The 19,876-nt window shown below is 39.4% G+C and overlaps 2 protein-coding genes and 1 non-coding gene across 3 annotated transcripts in view; 1 reads left to right on the top strand and 2 right to left on the bottom strand.

Annotated features, from left to right (window-relative positions):
• The window catches only part of sdr42e2 (short chain dehydrogenase/reductase family 42E, member 2), a 10,676-nt gene extending 244 nt beyond the window's left edge, over positions 1-10,432 (top strand). The window contains exons 1-12 of the mRNA XM_032538104.1: positions 1-149; positions 1,550-1,645; positions 2,860-2,917; positions 3,065-3,183; positions 3,864-3,939; positions 5,172-5,257; positions 6,342-6,479; positions 7,160-7,225; positions 7,398-7,461; positions 7,582-7,655; positions 9,842-10,188; positions 10,233-10,432. The exon at positions 1-149 is cut by the window's left edge and continues 244 nt beyond it. Coding sequence (XP_032393995.1) covers positions 1-149; positions 1,550-1,645; positions 2,860-2,917; positions 3,065-3,183; positions 3,864-3,939; positions 5,172-5,257; positions 6,342-6,479; positions 7,160-7,225; positions 7,398-7,461; positions 7,582-7,655; positions 9,842-10,090 — 1,175 coding nt within the window. The 3' untranslated portion in view covers positions 10,091-10,188; positions 10,233-10,432. The remainder of the gene's footprint in view (positions 150-1,549; positions 1,646-2,859; positions 2,918-3,064; positions 3,184-3,863; positions 3,940-5,171; positions 5,258-6,341; positions 6,480-7,159; positions 7,226-7,397; positions 7,462-7,581; positions 7,656-9,841; positions 10,189-10,232) is intronic.
• Positions 10,433-10,892: 460 nt separating this feature from the next.
• Positions 10,893-10,974, bottom strand: trnal-uag (transfer RNA leucine (anticodon UAG)). The gene has a single exon. It is a non-coding gene; the product is annotated as a tRNA-Leu (tRNA).
• A 1,310-nt stretch (positions 10,975-12,284) lies between these two features.
• On the bottom strand, positions 12,285-19,659 carry cdr2a (cerebellar degeneration-related protein 2a). The gene is made up of 7 exons (XM_032537579.1): positions 19,351-19,659; positions 17,585-17,697; positions 15,968-16,116; positions 15,668-15,844; positions 14,601-14,915; positions 14,138-14,414; positions 12,285-13,932 (listed from the first exon to the last, which is right to left on the bottom strand). The coding sequence occupies exons 1-7, from the start codon at positions 19,646-19,648 to the stop codon at positions 13,657-13,659; spliced, it is 1,605 nt and encodes a 534-aa protein (XP_032393470.1). The 5' UTR covers positions 19,649-19,659; the 3' UTR covers positions 12,285-13,656.
• Positions 19,660-19,876: the final 217 nt, after the last annotated feature.

The following is a 19,876-nucleotide window of genomic DNA, read 5'->3' on the forward strand; positions in this document are numbered from 1 at the left end:
TCTCCACAGGGAAGGTGGTGGTGACAGGAGGAGGGGGATACTTTGGGTTCAGGCTAGGGAGAGAACTGGCCAGTCAGGGGATGTCGGTGATCCTTGTGGACATTAACAAGCCTCCCTGTGATATCCCTGATGGAGCGATCTTCTATCAGGTATGGGACAATTGAGAGATAGCTGTCTCTGAAGAAGATATTGGTTTGAAATCCTGCTATTATACTGATTCACAGTTCTCTATTTTTCCAATTTCCCTGCATTTTACGCAACAACTTTGCTGTGAATACAAAAATGGCTTTCCAGCCAATGCTCTGAAAACAGCACACCCAACACAGACAACTGGCAATGATTTTTCAGCCATACAGTTGTGGTTCCATTTTCTTAATTCATGACATTTTGCCCAATAACATCCCTTCACTGCTATTCCTTTTACATGTTTAGCATGGATATGTTAGGCCCTTTGCTACACTGTGACAAAGAGCTGTCAATAAATGGACCTCATATTAAAAGCCTAATAAGTGCCAAATGGTTTCGTTGCTGAATGTGGGACGTCAAAGAACCAGTAAGGTCTTATTAAGCACTTCCAAGCTTATGAAATCCTTTTCTTGTGAACTACCAATCAGAATGATGCAGAATATGGCAGGAATATAAATTACATTAACCATCGCAAAGTTTATGAAAAGGAACAGAATCTGACAAAATGTACATACACAATGTCATACATTTTTAATGAGCAAACCAAAAACTAAATACACATTACATCTTTCTTAAAGTCCTACAGAGACTTTAATCACAAAAATGGTTTATAAATTGTCTCATCATAACATAGGTGTTTACTGCAAATTTGTAGATGGAGGTCAATTATACGCCCTTGAGGGTTGATTTGTTTTTAATCTTTCCCTGCAAATAAGTTTCAATGTCAGTTTGCCCTTTTGCAGTAAAGACGGGCATCCTCCAGGATGTTTTACTTCTAGCTTTGGTTTGGGTTATACATTACATGACTTACCTTCACAACTTATACTGCTCTGTGCAGACTTGAAAATCAACTGTAGTATCTCCTTGCTTCAGCCAACGTCAGTGTGTCTCTGTGGTTAGTCTGCATGCTGGCTGGAAACAGACACAGGTGAGTGATCAGCCTCAGAGCGCCAGCTGCTAACTGGGTCAGAGAGGGTGGAGAAATGATTCAGGTTTCACCTGCAGGCCTCATGCACACTTACCTTAATTACAACTGTCCTTTCATAGGATTGAGATGAACTTACGCATACTCTGTCACTAATCGCAGGGTTGGCAGTCCACATGTCGAAGTGTCCTTGGGCAAGACACTTAACCCAAAATTGCTCCCAATGGTTGGCCAGTACGTGGCCTGCTGCCATTGTGTGTGAGTGTGTGCGTGTTAATAGGTTAATTAAAGGCAAAAATTGTAAAGCGCTATATAAATGCAGTCCATTTACACAATGAATATGCTAGTGATAATAAAGCAATGGAACTAATTAAGACTAGTGTCCTCAGAGCTGGCATTAATTAATTAAGGGTAATATGTATTACTTCTTTATTACAGAGTGACATCCGGGACTATTCTTCCCTTTATAAGGTGTGTGAAGGGGTCGACTGTATATTCCACACAGCGTCTTACGGCATGTCTGGACCAGAACAGGTGACTTCCCTTCATGTCTTTAGATCTACGTTTAGCATCTTTTCACCACTTAATCAGTCAAACAAAGGTCAGAGAAACAGACACTCTATGTAGGGTGGGTGTGAGTGGGGAATGATGAAGAGGATTCATTCAACATTTATTTTCACTCAGAAAGACACATTAAGCAACATTGAATGCCTTTTACTTAATCAATAAATTACTACGTATGTGCTTATAGTAAAGGAATTCCCTAAGCCTCCAAGTCCTTTTAAATCATTAACCCTTCTATTAACCTTGGGGTCAATTTGACCACATCCAAGCTAGTCAATAAAAAGAAAAGTACTTGGCAGATAAAGTTAGGTAATAATTTTAATTACAATAATTTTCTAGAGTTTTAAATTGCTGGGGTCAAATTGAAGCCAAGGATAAAAGATGGTAATGAAGAAGTAAATTTGAGGATAACTACTGCAGGAATTAGCAGCTGAAGCCAGTCTGCAGCACAAGTGTAATAAGTGCCAGTCAATTCAAGTTGCTTCAATTCAACAACAATAAAAAATGGACATCAATTGTCATATTGTGGAGTCAATTCTGAGCCAATCAACTATCAGATAAGCTGAGAGCCAGACATTTCCCATCATGCCCTAGGTCTTGCAGTCAGTGAAGAGCAACTGTGTCGTGTATCTCATGACATCAGAGCAAGTTGGAATCAAGTCGAACACAAATCTAACCGGCATGCATTGGGCAACAATTGCAGTTATCTATCTACAGGGGCCATAAGTATACAAACCCCAATTTATTTTTGAACCTTTCTTTATCCAGGTAAGTCGATTGACAACAAATTCTCATTTGCAACAACAATGTGTCACATTTACACAGTTACAGATTCATACCTAAAGGCTGCCCGGTACAAGCAGTCTGATCTGCTGGCCACTGAACAAGGGGTAAAGGCCCTTTCTCAAGGGCACCTCAGTGGTGGTGATGAGGTAGGGGAAAGTGCTGTTCTTTCACTTTCCCCACCCAGATTTTATCCTGTCGGTCTAGGGATTGAACCGGCGACCTGCCAGTCACAAGCTCGCTTCTTTAACCTTTAGAGGGGATGTAAGATGAAGGGGTTTTGTAGTATCGGCAAAGAGCTATCACGCAACATGCTGATGATGCTTACAGCATAGAAAGACACAGGAGGTGAAAATAAGAGATGCGTTAATGTCATCATTATTATTCTATTTGTCTGTCAGCTGAGGAAAGGGCAGGTGGAGTCCATCAATGTTGGAGGGACCAATAATATCATAAACGGTAAGGATTCTCGTGACAATTATCCTATTTGTCACAGTCCCACATACACTGTGATTAATACATTTAATGTGTTCTGCATGTAATTTGAAATATGTAAATACTTACAAGTAATCATAAAAGGGCACTTGACACACTGCTTTCTTTCAGTGTGTAAGGAGAGGAGCATCCCCAGGCTTGTGTACACCAGTACCATCAATGTGGTGTTTGCCGGGAAACCAATTGAGGAGGGTGATGAGGTCTCAGTGCCGTATGTGCCCCCCGACTTAGTGAGTTAAAAAAACCAAACTCATTTATCAAACTTGTTATTGCAGTGGTGGAAGGTAACTAAGTACTTCTACCCAATTACTGTTCATAAGTGCAATTTTGAGGTACTTGTACTTTACTTGATTGTTTCCATTTTTTAATGCATTTATATAACACTATATACTGTAATATTTACGCTTTACTTTTTTTGTCAGACGGAAATATTGTATTTTTTATTCCACCACATTTCCTTGATAACTTTAGGTAATTCCAAACATAATCAACAGATAAATTACGAGGTAGTATTATAGATGACTGTAATATACCTAATAATCAGTTGAAATCAGCCCGCATTTAGCAGATGTAACATTAAAGTGATGAACCCATTAATGCATCCCTATTAATAATCCAATAATTTCATATACTATATACATTATTTTATAATGGGCTAATTGTAGTTCATGCTAATACATTTTGAATACGGGACCTTTACTTGTCACAGAGTATTTCTACACTATGGTTCCAGAGTGCTACATTTATGTTAATTGAAATGTTACCCATGCATTTCTATAAATTTCCAATCTATCAATGTATCACCAAGATCTAGAATGAAGAACGCAACAAAAGACCACTTACAAATGTCCCACACATTTGCCAACAACATTACACTTTCAGTATGCTTCTTTCTTTCCTTCTGTTCCAGCACATCGACCACTACTCCAGAACCAAAACGATTGCAGAGCAGATGGTCCTCTCTGCCAACGGGTGCTCCCTGAAAGGTGTGAAACGATCATGGTGTGCAGGGATATCTTAATCACAGCATGACACGAAAAGGGTGCCATTAGAGGAGATTGCAAATGTCGTTTTTGGTTTCTGTGTAAAAATGTGAAAGAGAAAAACTGAAGTGCTGAATGGTTGCCTTGGAAACTCGGTGTGCAATTCTGTACAACACCAGTGACCCCAGGTTTAAATTTAGACTTGGGCGGTGCTAAGCACCGAAGAAAAGCTGCGGTGCCGCTGCAAAATAGGCTCGTAAGGAACTTGTTTTGGTGGAACATGTGTACGCTTAAAAGTTGTTTCAGTCATGGAACAGAAAACTCAGATTGGACAGATCTAGCTAGCTGTCAGGATTTACCCTGCAGGGATCTGAGAAAAGGTTAACCATTGACGAGTAGAGTTTAAAATGTCAACACAAAGGAGGCCCAAGGCAATGGATATCTGGCCTGAATTAATGAAATCCGACGGATTTTGCGGCGGCAACCGTGCAATCCCTGGAGTGGAAGATCAAGGATATAGACTACCTTCAGTGTAACGCAGCATCCCATCAGTGACCATCACTGTATACATTAAATTAAGCTCAGAGCTGTCTCCTTACATACTGCAGGTTAAAGTTCATGTATCTCTACAGGAGGATGTAGAGCTACAATTATCCAATATTATACAATACACTTATATATGATACACAGTGGGAAAAGAGAAACACCTGCATCAGTGAGGAGGCTTTTTTTTGCCAAAAATATGAGTGCTCTGATACTAACCCCTGTCAAAGTTTGCTCCGGATATAGCTTTGTCTGAGATATAGCATCATATTTTAAAAAACACATACACTACCGGTCAAAAGTATGGGGCCACTTACAAATTTCCATTCCACTCGATGTTAGATGTTAGACAGAATACCAGCTGATCTGAGTGGGGGGCTGATCTTTAATGCAACATCTACATTGCCCATTATCAGCAACCATTCATCCAATGTTCCAAAGGCATATTCTGTTAACTAATCTGATATCATTTTAAAAAAACTAACTGAGAAAACATTGGAGAACCCTTTTGCAATTATGTGAGCACATAATGTAATATGAAAACTGCTGTGCTGGTTAAAAAAACAATGCAACTGATCTCAACTGGTATTCTGTCTATAATGGAGTGCAATGGAAATTTCGAAGTGACCCCAAACTTTTGACCTGTAGTGTGCATGAATATATTCAGTGAAACTTTAAATCCTCTCTTGAAGGTGGAGGCCTCGGGCTTCGGACCTGCGTCCTGCGGCCCTGTGGCATCTACGGACCAGAGGAGAGGAGACACCTCCACAGAGTGATGGTGAGAGACTAAATAAAACATATTGTCACATGATAAAGATTAATTTCTTTTTGTCGTAGCACTGGCAGAAGGTGTTCTCCCTGAAGAGTTTACATTATTGATAGAGCTCTCCGGGTGTCCAGTTCCAGACGACTTTTCTTCCAGTCGGCCCTCTACAAGGCAGCAGTACAGACTGCTGGGGAGCTGGATGTGGTTGGTTATGTTCTGGGTTTACTGTCCAACACGGTGTTTATACACTGTGTAGTGGAGTTTGCTTTTAATCTTGTCTACTCGTATGGAGTTCATTTGACATGTTTTGCCACCCAAACTGCTAATTTTGTATAATTATGATTCCAAATCATTAGCATAAAATAAGTCATGATATTGATTTAGTTTCAATTTATTACAGTGCTAAAAAATGTTGGTGTTTCTTGGCAACTTTCTTTGTATTATTTTATGTTTTTAATGCATGTTTTCAGCTGTATTTACCCCACATGCATGGTATCCATTTTTCAGGACAAACTCAGCTGTAAGTCTAAATCATTTTGTCAGTCTGACAAAGTATAAAGTTGCCAGCAACCCAAAGTACATGGGATATGACACAAGTTCCTTTAAGAAAAATATATTAATCTTATCACTAAAAAATAGTATTATAGAACAGTTCTGGGTTGTAAAACAAAAAAAATATTCATGTCACACAGATATCAGAAAAGTTTAAGAAATAAAACTGATACCGTATGCTAACACAAAAACTAACCTTTTTGTGCCATTTTTTAATCAGTGTCTATGGTCTATGGTTAAATCACAACAAATAAGTTATTAAATAATTCAGTTTTAAAGTTTTCTTTCGAAAAACGTTTAATATTTTACACAGATGTACATGAGATCCTGAGAGAAAGCCCTACATTACCACTTTAAAATTGTTTTCTCAATTTGTAAGTTAACTTCCAGTCTCCTGCCAGCACGTTCGAAAAGCACTTACCAAACTCTGTCTCGAACGTACAAAGTAAACCATTGATTACTTTCAACTGCCCTGCTTTTTAATTCTCAATCTTGCATTTCAGAGGTTTACTATCATCTCTCTCTCTCTCTCTCTCTCTCTCAGGTGAATGTGGAGCGCCGGCTGTTTAGCTTCAGGTTTGGTGACCCCGAGGCCAGGATGAACTGGGTACATGTCAATAACCTGGTTCTGGCCCACACGCTGGCAGCTGAGGCTCTCACACTGCAGAGGAGCTGTGTTGCTGTGAGTCAGGGAAAACTTTGATCAGACTTATTCAATTTCAATTCAATTTTATTTATAGTATCAATTCATAAAAAGAGTTATCTCGAGACACTTTACAGATAGAGTAGGTCTACAACACACTCCATAATTTACAAGGACCCAACAGTTCCTCCAGAGCAAGCAACAGTAATAAAGCCACACAGGCGTGAAGACTATGTTTTAAGCCTTATTACTTTTGTATTTATCTATTTTTTTAAATAACCTTTTGGGACATTTCCCCTTGTTTTAGCGTGTGGTGGCGCTGTTCCATAGCTGCCGCCCGGAGGCTTGCTCCAACCTAAGTCAAATTCCTCGTATGTGTCATACCTGGCAAATAAAGCTGATTCTGATTCTGATTTAGATTTTTGACGGATGACAGTGTAAAGTGTAGGGTATACAGGTTATGATTTACAACAAAGCTTCGAACCTTACTTTAAACCTTACTTTATTATTGTTACTATCCTATTTATGACTTGAATATTGAAGATGATTAGTCCCTCTAGTCCTGCTATAGTCAACCTTTTTGTTCTCCGTTTAAATAACCCTGCGATTGGCTAGGTTGTTTATGCCTCTGGCCAAGTGACAGCTGGGATCAGCGCTATCAATTACTAGTTTAAATGAAGATAATGTATAATAACCAATTGTTTTCTGTTTTTTTGCAGAGTGGACAGGCCTATTTTATTAATGATGGAGTTTCAGTCAATCTGTTTGAGTGGTTGACACCTTTGGTGAGTTACTGTAAAGGGAGGTCATATTCTATACTTTTGTTATTGTCAACTAATCTCATTAAAACACCCCAAATAACAATTAACAACTGCCTTATTCTGTAACCCTCAAGAATATTTCAACATTTTAATTGTAGTAGAATTTACTTCTGTCTGTTTCATGTTACCATTGCAGTTTGAAAAGCTGGGCTACAGCCGACCGTTGATGAAGCTGCCTGTTTCACTCGTCTATTTAGCAGGTAGCTCGCCACTCTTTCTCTTAAATTTGTACATCTTTGAAATATCCCCTATAGTTTTATTTATTTTCATTTTTTCAAGTTTAAACCGACTGTCTTTTGTATATTTTCTTCTATTTTCAGCCATCCTGGTTGAGTATGTGCATGAAGTTCTGAGTCCTGTGATAGAAGTGCCTCTCCTCTTTACCAGAAGTGAGGTAATTATACTTCTTTGTGCCTCTTCTGTTTCTTTTAAAACTTTTGTTCACTTCACTTAACTTCCATATATATATATATATATATATATATATACTAAATGAACTGAGTGTGATGCATCATTTAGATCATTATGACAGGTCTACAGTTTGAAAGTTACAATACAATGCTACCTTTTGGCTAAGATCAAATGTAAAGTCTGTACTTAGTCTGTACTTATAAGTGTTCAGGTCAGGTTCAGGTTCAGGTTACTTTATTGATACCAATAGGTAAACTAGGTTTACAGTCTAAGCATCTAACACAACATATGAAACAGATTTTTAGCATCAGCAGTTTAAAAAAAGGGGCCTGCTACCCTCCACTCCACGCTTTGACCCGGTTTAGCAGGTTTTTTTTCTTTTATGGTGCTTCCAGGAGCACTGCACCCTTTGCAGCTGGATAGCTCAGTAGGTAAGAACACTCTCCTTCCCACCAGAGCTCTTGGGACAAGTCTCCAGTAAGGTTATGTGGCTCCTAATGCTATACAGGCGTACTAATAGTAACGTTGTAAGATTCTTTGGATAAAAGGTCCAGCTAAATAAAAATGTAAAACTCTGGAGCGGGTTTTGAACACAAGCACGCATTTGTCCCTCCCTAATTGAAAGTATGCGTCTTGTGTGTTGGAGATAGGTCACCTGTCACGAGTAGATTATTTTTAGTATGTCCCACAACAGTGAAGACAGACTTCATTAGGCCAGGTATTTTCCTATCAGCCCCCCTGCTCTTCTCCTCCCTCTCCTGATGTTATCACTTGTGCATTAATTATGGGACACTAAAGGGAGCCTTTAATGAATTAAAAAATTTGGCAGATAACAAAATACTAAAGTTCCCATAGTCACTGGAAGCATTTTAATACTATCTGTTGGTCTGACTACTACTAAAAAACAAAAGAACTGTATGTATAGGTATCAGGATCATGGCAGTTTGCAGTAACCCTGCCTGGGGAGACCTTTACGAGGCATCTTGAGGAGCCTCCGTCGCGGGCTAGAAGGTCCTCATGAATGTGTGATGAGACAGAAATCTAAGCTGAGCCCGTGGTCCTGCGCCTGGAGCTCATTCTGTCAGACAGCTGCTGGCCCGGGGATCGATGATTGTCCTGTGAATAAAACATAAACTGCTGTGGGTCACAACAGGATATTCAAGGTGAAGTCTGCAGGAAGTGACATCAGCACAGTGGCTGTTGCTATGGTGAGTGGGGTCAGGCAGCCGTCTGGCTGGGCTCAAATGGTCCTGCCAACTCTTACTGTAGGTAAAGCAATCGCGTGACATGGAGACAGGTTTCCTCTTACCTATAAATTCCAGGTCTGCAAACACATGAAGGAGGAAGCACATTTGTGTTACTACTGTATAAGAACCATTTGCAGTGCTCAGCTGTTTTAAGAAATTGTTTATCCTAAAAAAAAAACGAAAATCTGCAAGAAAGGGCTTATGTGTGAGTACCACAGATATGTTAAGGATGTTGGTATATTTTTTAATATATATACTGACACGTATATCACTATCACATCAGCAACATCACAGACTAGATACTGTGCTCTGAGCTCAGTACAGTAATGCTTGTAGCAGTGAATTACTTTTAAATGCTGAATCCTCTCATGTGGGGGGAATTAAAGGCGGTAAAAAGGCACAGCTACCAGAGGGAGATAAATATTATCAAGATGATTGTCAAGTCAAACGGGATGAGCAGGACTCAGTAGTTTGTGGTTGCAGTGTGTCCATCAATGATAAAAAAACAACAACAACCTGGCATGAGTCCCACAGAGGATCAAAAGGTGTGTGCTGAGTGAAGCAGTTTTATGTCATGTGTGAAGAAGAACTGGCTTGTGTGGGAGGGTGACAAGATGAGATGGGATATAGCTTTTAGGAACCCTGTTTGTCTCACTGGTGTCTGGTCAAACTCTTCTCTCACTTCACATGCAGACACCTTATCCCAGAGGGGTAAGAAGATGCCGTAACCAGAAGCATCCATCAGTCACAGGCTTTCAGGCTGTAAAACCAAGTTGACCAAATTGAGTTTAATCTGAACCATTTGCCTGAAAGTATGACCTTTGACTTGTCCTGGACTTCTCTTCAACTTTAGGAGCTTCCAGACATGATTCCTGTCTTGACGAAACACTTATACAAATAACACAAATGTTTTCCACTGCAGGTGAGGAGCATAGCTGTGAGTCACACCTTCAAGATCGACAAGGCCCGTCAAGAGCTGGGTTACTGCCCAAAGCCCTACAGCCTGACAGACTCCGTGGAGCAGTACCTGAAGTCCAGACAGCCTAGCTCCAGCTTCGCTCTTTTCAGCCTCTCCTGGACCTCCCGGCAGCCTCAACACCTCCTCCTGCTGCTGCTGATGGGCCTCAGCCTGCTGCTACTGATGCTATCCTGCATACTTTGTCAGAACTAAACTATACTCACTGGATAAGTACTGGATGGACAGCTGTGCAACAAGCTGCTTCAAATTTATATGGAATGTAAATGTTTGATGGTGTATTCTCACCACATGTGACTTATTATCTCACCACATGTGACTTATTATCTCACCACATGTGACTTATTAATGAAACCCACCAAATGCAATAAAATATACCCTAAAAATAAGTCTTCAAAATGTAAGGTTATATAATAATTTGTTCTACCTTCTTGATGTTGGTGTATATCTGTCTAATTTCCAAAAGATGAAAACTGAGTTGTGGGAATGTTATTGATTTCTCTACAGTTTTGATTTCATAAAAAAATCTAACTTTGTACTACAAATATTATAAATTTAAATGCTTGTATTTAAAGTATGCTTCCAGGTGTTATGGTTAAGCTCTGCTGTGATTTGCACATCTTTAGTTTAATTGTTAATTAGTAATTTTGTACACTTTTAGAAATAAAATCAATAAGTAACTACAATAAGCACATTTTTAAGTGTTACCTTTCCTATACTTTAATAAAAAAAGGCATCATTTTTTGTTGAAAATCCAGATCTATGAATTTTAACGTGTACAGGATTTTTGTCTACATGCAGCCTGCAGGCTGCCAGTAGAGTGTGCTCTTGTACTGCCAACGATTTTCCTTGTGGTATTTAGTATTTTGTAGCAGCGAAATGAGCCATACAGGCGAAGATGAATAATGTGTTCAAGTAACCAAGTTTTTAAGTTTATGTTGACTTGCTTTGATTTATCATGTGCATGCTTCGGGGTCCATCAATTAAAAAAAAATACTGGCAGCGGTGGGATTCGAACCCACGCCATCGAAATGACTGGAGCCTAAATCCAGCGCCTTAGACCACTCGGCCACGCTACCCCTACGTAATCTTCACACAAAGTGGAATTAAAAAACTTATCCATTTTCGAGCTATAAAAAATATACAATCTATTTAATTTGACAAACTAATGCGAAATACTCTCCCTGAAAAATGAAAATTGTGGAAGCTAGCATTTGTGATATGAAATATTGATCGGAGGCAAGTGCATTTGAAATTATGCAACAGTCAGTTCCTATGAAACTGTGGTCTGGGAAACTTCATGAGCAGAAAGAGAGAGAGAGAGATAGAGAGATAGAAAGAGAGAGAGAGAGAGAGAGAGAGAGAGAGTAAAGTCTGTAGTAAAATGTGATGTGATGTTGCATGCATGGTGATGTCAACGTATTTGAGACATGACATTACTCTTACCACCTCCCATAAGTTTGTCAGAGCATCTTTTATGTAGCGTACCCCTCAAATGCCCTTATTGGAGAAGGATCTGTAGGTAACGTTACTCTTACAGCAAGTAGTTGTTGATATGTTTCTACTGCCAGTGCTGCTAGTAGATTTTTCGCGTCTGTTTAGGCTAATGCTAACCAAGCTAGCCACTAAACTACCTAGCTGTGTGAGGCTAATGTGTTGCTAATATATCATTTAAAGTAACTTCACTGTTGGCCAGCGTTATTTTACTTTTTGGCTGAGTCTTTTTACTTTTGTTCTTATGGACTCTATTTCTATGTCTATTAAATGAAATAATCACTTAGAATGACGTAATCTTTCACTGCTGAAATGTTGAAAATCGCTGCCATGACAGATAATGTAACTTATTTGACAGCTATTCTATCCTTTTGTCAGTCTAGTTTCCTACAGATTTATTTTTTTATTTTTTTACATGTTTGGTCTAACTCCTGAGATAGACCTTTGCTGATTACTATGCTAATGCTTTGTAAGATTTCTGCCTGTTTGCTTATGGTCTTGCCAAGACCTGCCCCCTTTAGGCAAGCTGGTATGCAATCCCCTTGTTTGGAGGTTTATTGGATTTGAAAGCAGGGTGGGTAAATCCCAGTTATGTAAAATCTAATTATGAAAAGACACAAAGCCCCATTAATGGTTTGATGGGCCATGGAGTACACTGGGAGATGGAGGTCTTGAAAAATGAGTTCTGTGGGAAAGAAAATGCTTCACTGCTGTTGTGTTTTTTAAATTTGTTTTTACAACACACTGCAGGGAGGACAGGCTAAAACATCTCAGCACACGCAAATTATGTAGTGATGCTATCTCATTTGTTACATGCTACAGTGCCCACAATTCAGCTTTTACTGTAGATGCACTCACTGATGATGTTTGCACATGAAGAAAACTCAAAAGGCTCTTGCATTAATGTTTTTAATACTTAGCAGTTTCACAACTTCAAAACAGCATATTGCTAAATGCCATACTTAAGCATCTTTTTTTTTTTACATGAGCATCAAAGCACATGGAAAGTGAAAGTACATTGAGAACCTCACTACTCAAACCTAAAAATTTAACTTTTTATTGAAGTCTTTCCATTGTTTATGGTAACCTGATCAACACAATTTAGTTTATATTAAGAGCCCGAAACGTCCAAGTCAGAAGAAACATCTGACAAAGTATATTGTTTTTAAATGAAGGAACATTTACGTTTGCTTCTCTATTTTTTTTAATCACCTGTGTCAGACAAAATATTTACATCCACAAAATAAGCACCTCAGTGTACAATTACTTTCACTTCCAGTCAATCTACCTGACCAATCCGCTCAGCATATTTCACAACAAAGAAAATAAATATAATTTAATCTTCACTAAACCTTTTTTTTTTAAATAAATAAAAGTCAAATGTGATTCAGTCAAAAATAGTGCAGAGCTGTTGTGTGTCCCACTGGCAGAGACAGTTGTCAGAAGCGGTACAGACAGAAAACAGAAGCACATACGAGTTCTCTAGTGACACGCCAGCGACCCACATTGGTGAATTGCAACTACAAAACCAACTCACATTAGCTGTTAAGCGAATTATCATAAACTCCTGAGATTTTAGTCATTGCATAGCTACAGTTTTTCATCCTATTACAACATGTCAACAATCCGGTTAGCATAAGCCATGCATAAAAGCTATAACATCTTATATAAATACACAAACAATATTCCATGTGTGCATTTCTCTCCCAAGCACCAGATGATTAAGTGGCCAAAGAATGAACATTACATAAACACTGAGTACTGTTGGAGGTGGACATAATGAAATGTACTGGGGATTACATTTCAATGGAATTGTACTTTTACTGTACAATTTTTATGTGACAATGAAATTGATTCATACTTTTTATTACCTGAGGATCTGATAGTATATATTATTCTACCTATAAATATATCCCCATACAGTAATTCCTTATCATCTATTGTTTTCTGTATTTGTTTTTATTTATTTATTTTTTTTACAAATTTGTTGTTCATCTTTGGAATGCATTCTTACTTCAAATCACACAGCTGCTTTAAGTAACATGTATTATAACACATTTTTGATAAAGATGTAATAGTAACAGTGCTGACCAAAAAAAACATAGGTGTGTTAAAATGACAGGAGATAAAAGGATTACAGCATGTGAAAGATATTGCAATTGCAACCTCTAGATATTTCTGTTGCAAAGCAACCTCCAAGTTTCTCCTGTGTCAAAAACTTTGATGGACACAAACAAGTGCAAATCTCAGGATTATGAATAGTACAATCATCTGGCAAAGCCATGGTCATCACTGTCCTTGACTGGACTTCTGTTGTTGCTGAGGTCCTCTTTGGTCTTTTGGATACAGGTGAAGATCTCCTTGAAGAGAGCCTTGTATTCGGGCTGCTGGCTGTCTTCAAGAAACACGGTCAGATTAGACAGAGCAGCTGAGGACCGGCGGCGGGTCCGGCTGCCCCCAAAGGGACTGTTAGATGTCTGGATGGCTTTATGGCTGGGCCCGTCTGCCTGCTGGCACCGCCGCAGCAGCTCGTCATATTTCACCTAGACAACAAACACATATTTTAAGGAAGTGTATACCTTTCCTTTTTACTGCTGTGTACACTCTACATTCCCAGTAAAGGAAAGCATTTTTTGAAAACAATGTGAAGATTGAAATTCTGCAACAAACCTAATTGACAAAGAATAAATACTTTTTCAGAATATTTTTCTTGCATAAGTTGTACCAGTCGTGCTATAAATACGCCACCTGCAGTGCGCTGTACTGTGCGTCCACCTCGTTGAGCAGAGAGATGCCCCTCTGTTTTACCGCTTCCGTTCGCCTTATACACAGCTGCTCGTGACCACGCCGAATCTCGTCTGGGTCAGTCGCTCTCAAAACGCTGTCACTGTTACACCTCTGCCAGATGTATCTTCTCTGCTTCTCATCCTTTCCTACCTTCTCCTCCATCTCATCCTGCCCCTGTCTTTCTTCTGAGGCAAAGAATACTGTTTCGGGCAACTGCAGCTGGTCCGGTCTTCTGACACTGGTAGGAGTAGAGGGGACAAAGGGGCTTAAGTTAAGTTTCAAGTCAAGTATTTTGAGAAATTACACCCGTTATAGGTTTGTTTTTGTGATGCGTATCAAATGTTTCACCGAGTGTCAGTCATAAAAATGGAGCCAAAATACTTTGACAATCTGAATTTGTAGTTAGTATATAAGTCAGGCATACCTGTTGGCGCAGTCAGCACGCCACAGAAGCCGCAGCTGCTCCACTTCGTCCTCCAGCTCCCTCTGCCTGACTCGGCAGCCGGCCAGCACGGCCAGCTGCTGCTCCAGGTCTATGTTCTCCTTGGATGTCAACTCAATCTCACGCTCTGCAGCCTCCCTGCGGCTCCGCTCCACAGCAATCTGACTCTTAAGGGTCTGGACAGAGCGCTGGAGAGCCGCGTTCTCCACCTCCGGGTCTTGGCGTCTGTCTCGGTCATAGAAAGAGCACTGCGGTGACCAGAGTCCATCCACATGCAGACCATTGTGGGCTAGATTCCTGAGCCAGGACAGTGAAATGTCAGTAAGTGAGTAACAAAATAGCTTTTTCAGAATAAAACTAACACTGAGATCACAATACATGAATACTGTAGTTGCATTCAAATGTACAAAGAGGTGTAGCCAAGAGTATAAATCCTCGTTTTGTCCCTTTTTACAGTTTCAGTTTGATTCAGTCACTAAACCATCTATTAACGGTGTCCAGTAGAGTGATTTGTCAAATCATTTAATCTATGCTTTTAATGCAGTTAAGGAGAAGGCTCTTTGTAAAAAAAAAAAAAAAACAAGGTTACTGTATTGGAGTGATACATGTCAGGTCTCTATCAAAGAAACTAAAACGTGATTATAAGGTAATACAGTTATAATGTAGCAATTTAAAACAACAAATTGAATGTTTGGTTATATTCATATGCTATGTTAGACCTCTTTATTGTTTGCACTACTGAAACAAAACCTACGTTTTTGGGTGCTGCCATAACATGTTTTCTCTATACATAAACAGGAACAAATGTTTTGTTGACCCTCAAACAATAAGCTCTCTCTAAAGTACATTAAACAAGTGGCATGTATGTATGTATTTATGTATGTATGAGCACACTGATGACAATGGAAGAGGATTAACTTCCTCCTCCTTTGGATAAGGAGGTCTGGCCTGGCTCTGGCTGACCTGTAGGTGTCCAGTCAGCTTACAGGGGGCTGAGACAGCAGTGCGCTGTACAGCAGAACATGTGCAATGACACACACATGAAATACCTGTCATGGTGTAAGTCATATAGCTCTTTGATACAGGACACACTCTGTGCTCCAAGGTTGCGTCGTTGCTCTGCCAGCTCTCTTTTGTTTCGCACTTCCTGGGCAGTTTTTAGCTCTTCCACTTGAGTCTGCAGGTCATCCATGTAGGTTTGAAGCCCTTCAATGGTCTCTGTTAGACTGAAGGGGAAAGAGGAGAAAGAAGAATGTGGCAATGAGGTTCTGCACCTAATCCGATATGTGATATATAAGTATGTAAAACATAATTTAAAAGGCAAATTCACTGATAACAGGTAGACAGACCTGTGGATCTTCTGCTGTGCTAGACGGTTGTCCTGGACTAGTCTCTGGTTGCCGTGCTCCAGATCCCTGGCGGCCACATCTAGCTGCTCATACCCTTTGGCTTGCTGGTCGTTCATCTGACGCAACAGGTCCACCTGCTTGGTCAGATACTGGTGAACAAGAGAGGGAAATGACAAAGATTTAGCTTGATTTGTGTTTCCGCTTTACTGTATCTTAAATTAATGACGTGTAAACATCAATTAGGCTGCAAAGGTCAGGTAAAAGTGTTGTGTATTCACCATCATCATTGTCTCCAAAGTGAGGGGTTGCTGCTTTTGTCTGTTTGATATAATTACATACTGAATATTTGGGGGGTTTGAGCTGTTAGATGGACAAAATAAGACATTTGAAGATGTTATAATGGGCCCTGGAAAATTGTGTCAGACATTTTTGTATTTTAGTTGTACTTGTAATGATAGTAAGTGGTAGTTGTAGCCCTACACACGTGTTTATATATTTCATTTCTTAATAAGAGAAATACAAACAAAGAGTCTAAAGTTCCTAAAACACATTATTTTCAGGGACACGGGAGGTTATTTTATTATATTATATTTTATATATATTTTATTACCAAACAGACAAAGCCTTCAGAAGCAAAGAGCTGTCTATTGAGGGCCTTTAAAGGACTCTTAACATGGTGACAGGGAAATGTGTGAGCTATAATGCATGGTGGTAATTGCCCTCTATCTTCCTTCAATGGATTTACCTTTCTCTGATAGAAATTAATGCAACTGTTTGTCTAGTGCTGTATTACACGTGCTTGAAAGAACACACACACACACACACACACACACACACACACACACACACACACACACACACACACACACACACACAGTCTTTACTGTAGTGGGTAGGACAAGTGGCAGACACTGCCTGAGGATGAGGGTAAGAGAGACGAATGGGGATTACCATATCAAGCTCAATAAATCCTCAAGCCACCGGCCTCGCTAACTGCCCTAAACAAATTAAGGCTCTTATCTTTGTTGGCCTGCTGAATGCTATGTCTGGAAATTCAAATACATCAGCACTGTCCGAATATTACAAAATTAAATTAAAAAAGGTCTAATTGATTTTATTTATAAGCTTTACCTAAAAAGCAAAATAAATGCTCTAATGTATTATGGTAGGCTGACACAACTGCAAGGGAGTTTGATCTAGTATTGATTGAAGTACTATATGAATAACAAATAAGCATTTTGTGGAATAAGAGCAAAAGTAAAATCTTAATTAAGATCTTGGTTACTTGAACAATGTCCAAGTAAAAGGTGGAATTAGCTGGTGAAAGTGTTTCTATAATAAGGTAGATGAACATCCAACCAAGTGGCCGCACCAAAGGCTCTCTAGGTCAGACTAGTCGGGATTAGCTTTTACTCCATCCTATTTAAAGTTGAGACAAATTCACAATGACACCTCCCTTGTAGTGAAAGAGCTTTTCAGATCTCTCAATGTGAACTTCCATTGGAGGATATTCTGTATAAAAACATGCTTTGCATTGTGAAATAGATATGTCTTGCTCACACATTAAAACTGTTGGAGCCTCAAGAACTCTGACAAGTTTGTCCTAACAGTTATCACCTCTATCTCTTGCAGCTGTTCCTGGTTGGTGGAGTACATCTGCTGCAGGGCCTGCTCCAGCTCATGGTTCCTGTCCAGGAGGGTTTTCCCAAGCTCCGCTGCCAAATGGAGATCTGTCAAATCAGGAAAACATGTAAACACAAGACAAGCAATGTTTCAATGTCCAAACACAGGCAATGGTAAGAAGTATACGTGTGTAAAGGACACACACACACACACACACACACATACACACACACACACACACACACAAAGAAAAAGAAATAGAAATCTGCCACTGGTGAATCACGGAGGAATCGAAGGCATGTCTTGGAATCTCGTGCAACCAGCAACAGTGTTGACTAGTCCTATGAAGTAAAATGATGCATGTGTTATGTGGAACTGTTTTATTAACAATGCAATGAAACCAAGCAAGCAAAAAACAGTGTATGCCCATTACAAGGCAACCAAATACTAATTTTGGGCCCCACTCTTAAGTGTTTAGAGTGGTTGGCTGAGAGAAGGATGCTGCACAAAATGTTACCTTAAATCTACAAACAATAAATCAGTTATATTCAGCATCACTGGAATGCTACAGGAAGTCTTTCCTTCCTACTGCCATCACTCTGTATAAAAAGCCGCCTGTGTATCGGGACTGCGTGGAGCCTACTGTAAGAATTTTTTTCCGACAACTAGGACTGACTGCTCACTTGGTCATTTACTTGTACATTCAAAATTTAAATTAAACCTAATGTTATTTCATTAGGGCTGCAACTCGCAATTCTTTTGGTTACTGATTAATTTGACCCACAGGCCAAAACCCACTTTTCTTTGTTATTTGCCAAACAGAAAGCATCAAACCTTACACTTACAGCTCATCTTACAGCTACCACCAGCAAATGTTTGGCATTTTTGCTTGAGAATTACTATAAAAATCAATTGATTATAAGTTGCTGATAATTTTTCTGTCACTCGACTTATTGATTAATCAACTAACGGTTCTAAGTAACTGATTCAGTTCTATAATGTGTTTGTTGTTAATCTTTACAATACTGTTCATTGTTCTCTTGCACTTATTTTAAACGTGCCTATATTCATCTTTTCCTCATATCCCTGTATTATAACCTCTATATACCTATACCTGTGAGTATATGCAATGTATACATACATACATTGAATTTTAATATACAGTATACACACATATCCAAGGTCTTGTTATACAGTAGATAATATTAGTAATGGGAACGATAATTGTACTGTATATTCAATACATTTTACAGTATTGTTCTAGTTTCATCCTAGTTGCTTATTAATAATGGCAATATTTATTTCTTACTTCCTGTTACATGCCTCTTGTAACTGCAATTTATCGTGTGCATTAAAGTAATAAAGTACCCACTTCTACTACTATTTGTACTATATATATTTTTCTCTCAAACCCACCTATGTGAACTTTTCAGCATCACAAACTCAACATGCATTAAATCGGAAAATAACCAACACGGGACGTGTGACAGCCTCAGGAAACCACCACATGACTAGTGTGATGATTTAGTCCCAAGAGTAGGCTACAACTTCAATCTCATTTCATCTGTGAGCCCATTTCTTTAGGTTAAGGTTAAGGTAGGGCTCGTGTCATGTTGTATTGTCTCAGTTATATTATTTTGCTGTCTGTATGCAATTGTCCATGAAGTCATAACCTAGCTACAGTCTATGGTAATAACACATCAGCAGCCCACCCAGTCAGACAGGGTTTTAGGGTGCGACCGCAGAGCAGAGCAGCTCACCGTGTTCAAGGTCCTGCGGGTCGTACCAAGCCTCTCCATTCTTGTCAAACTCTTCCTCCAAAATCATGTCAGTTAACATCTTACAGCCGCGGAGCGAGTGTGTCAGCGGCTCCACCTCGAGAGAAGCCTGACACACAGGTGCGTGTCTGAGCGTGTGTAGTAGCTTGAAGTTGTCTGCCGTCCACCACCGTGTGTGGAGAAATGTAAACTGCATCCTCGCGGTCAGTGTGCGTGAGTCTGTTCTGTTGTCTACAGCAACGTGGCAAATACACCCCAGCACCCGGTAGGTGGCAGACATATAGCTAACTAGCTCCGATATGAGAAAATTTGCTTTAAAAATATTTTTCTTTTAACCAATTATTCATAATTAAATTGTAATACTATTCGCAATCTACTGAAAAGACTAACTATTAAATATGTTCGAAATGCGTTCGACGTTGTCGTAATTTCCTGCTTCTGCCAACAGACATTTTTCTCGACAAATCACAAAGCAGCAATTTGAACAAAAGAACCCTTCTGACCAATG

Source organism: Etheostoma spectabile, chromosome 15 (genome assembly GCF_008692095.1).
Source record: "Etheostoma spectabile isolate EspeVRDwgs_2016 chromosome 15, UIUC_Espe_1.0, whole genome shotgun sequence".
NCBI lineage: Eukaryota > Metazoa > Chordata > Actinopteri > Perciformes > Percidae > Etheostoma > Etheostoma spectabile.

Excerpts from the sequence above, each read along its gene's own strand:
- cdr2a (XM_032537579.1), bottom strand. The coding sequence starts at position 19,648 with ATGTCTGCCACCTACCGGGTGCTGGGGTGTATTTGCCACGTTGCTGTA. Across the intron at positions 16,117-17,584 it reads AACAGCTGCAAGAGATAGAG|TATCTGACCAAGCAGGTGGA; the intron begins GTGATAACTGTT and ends CTTGTTCACCAG. Across the intron at positions 14,415-14,600 it reads CGTGCTGACTGCGCCAACAG|TGTCAGAAGACCGGACCAGC; the intron begins GTATGCCTGACT and ends TACTCCTACCAG.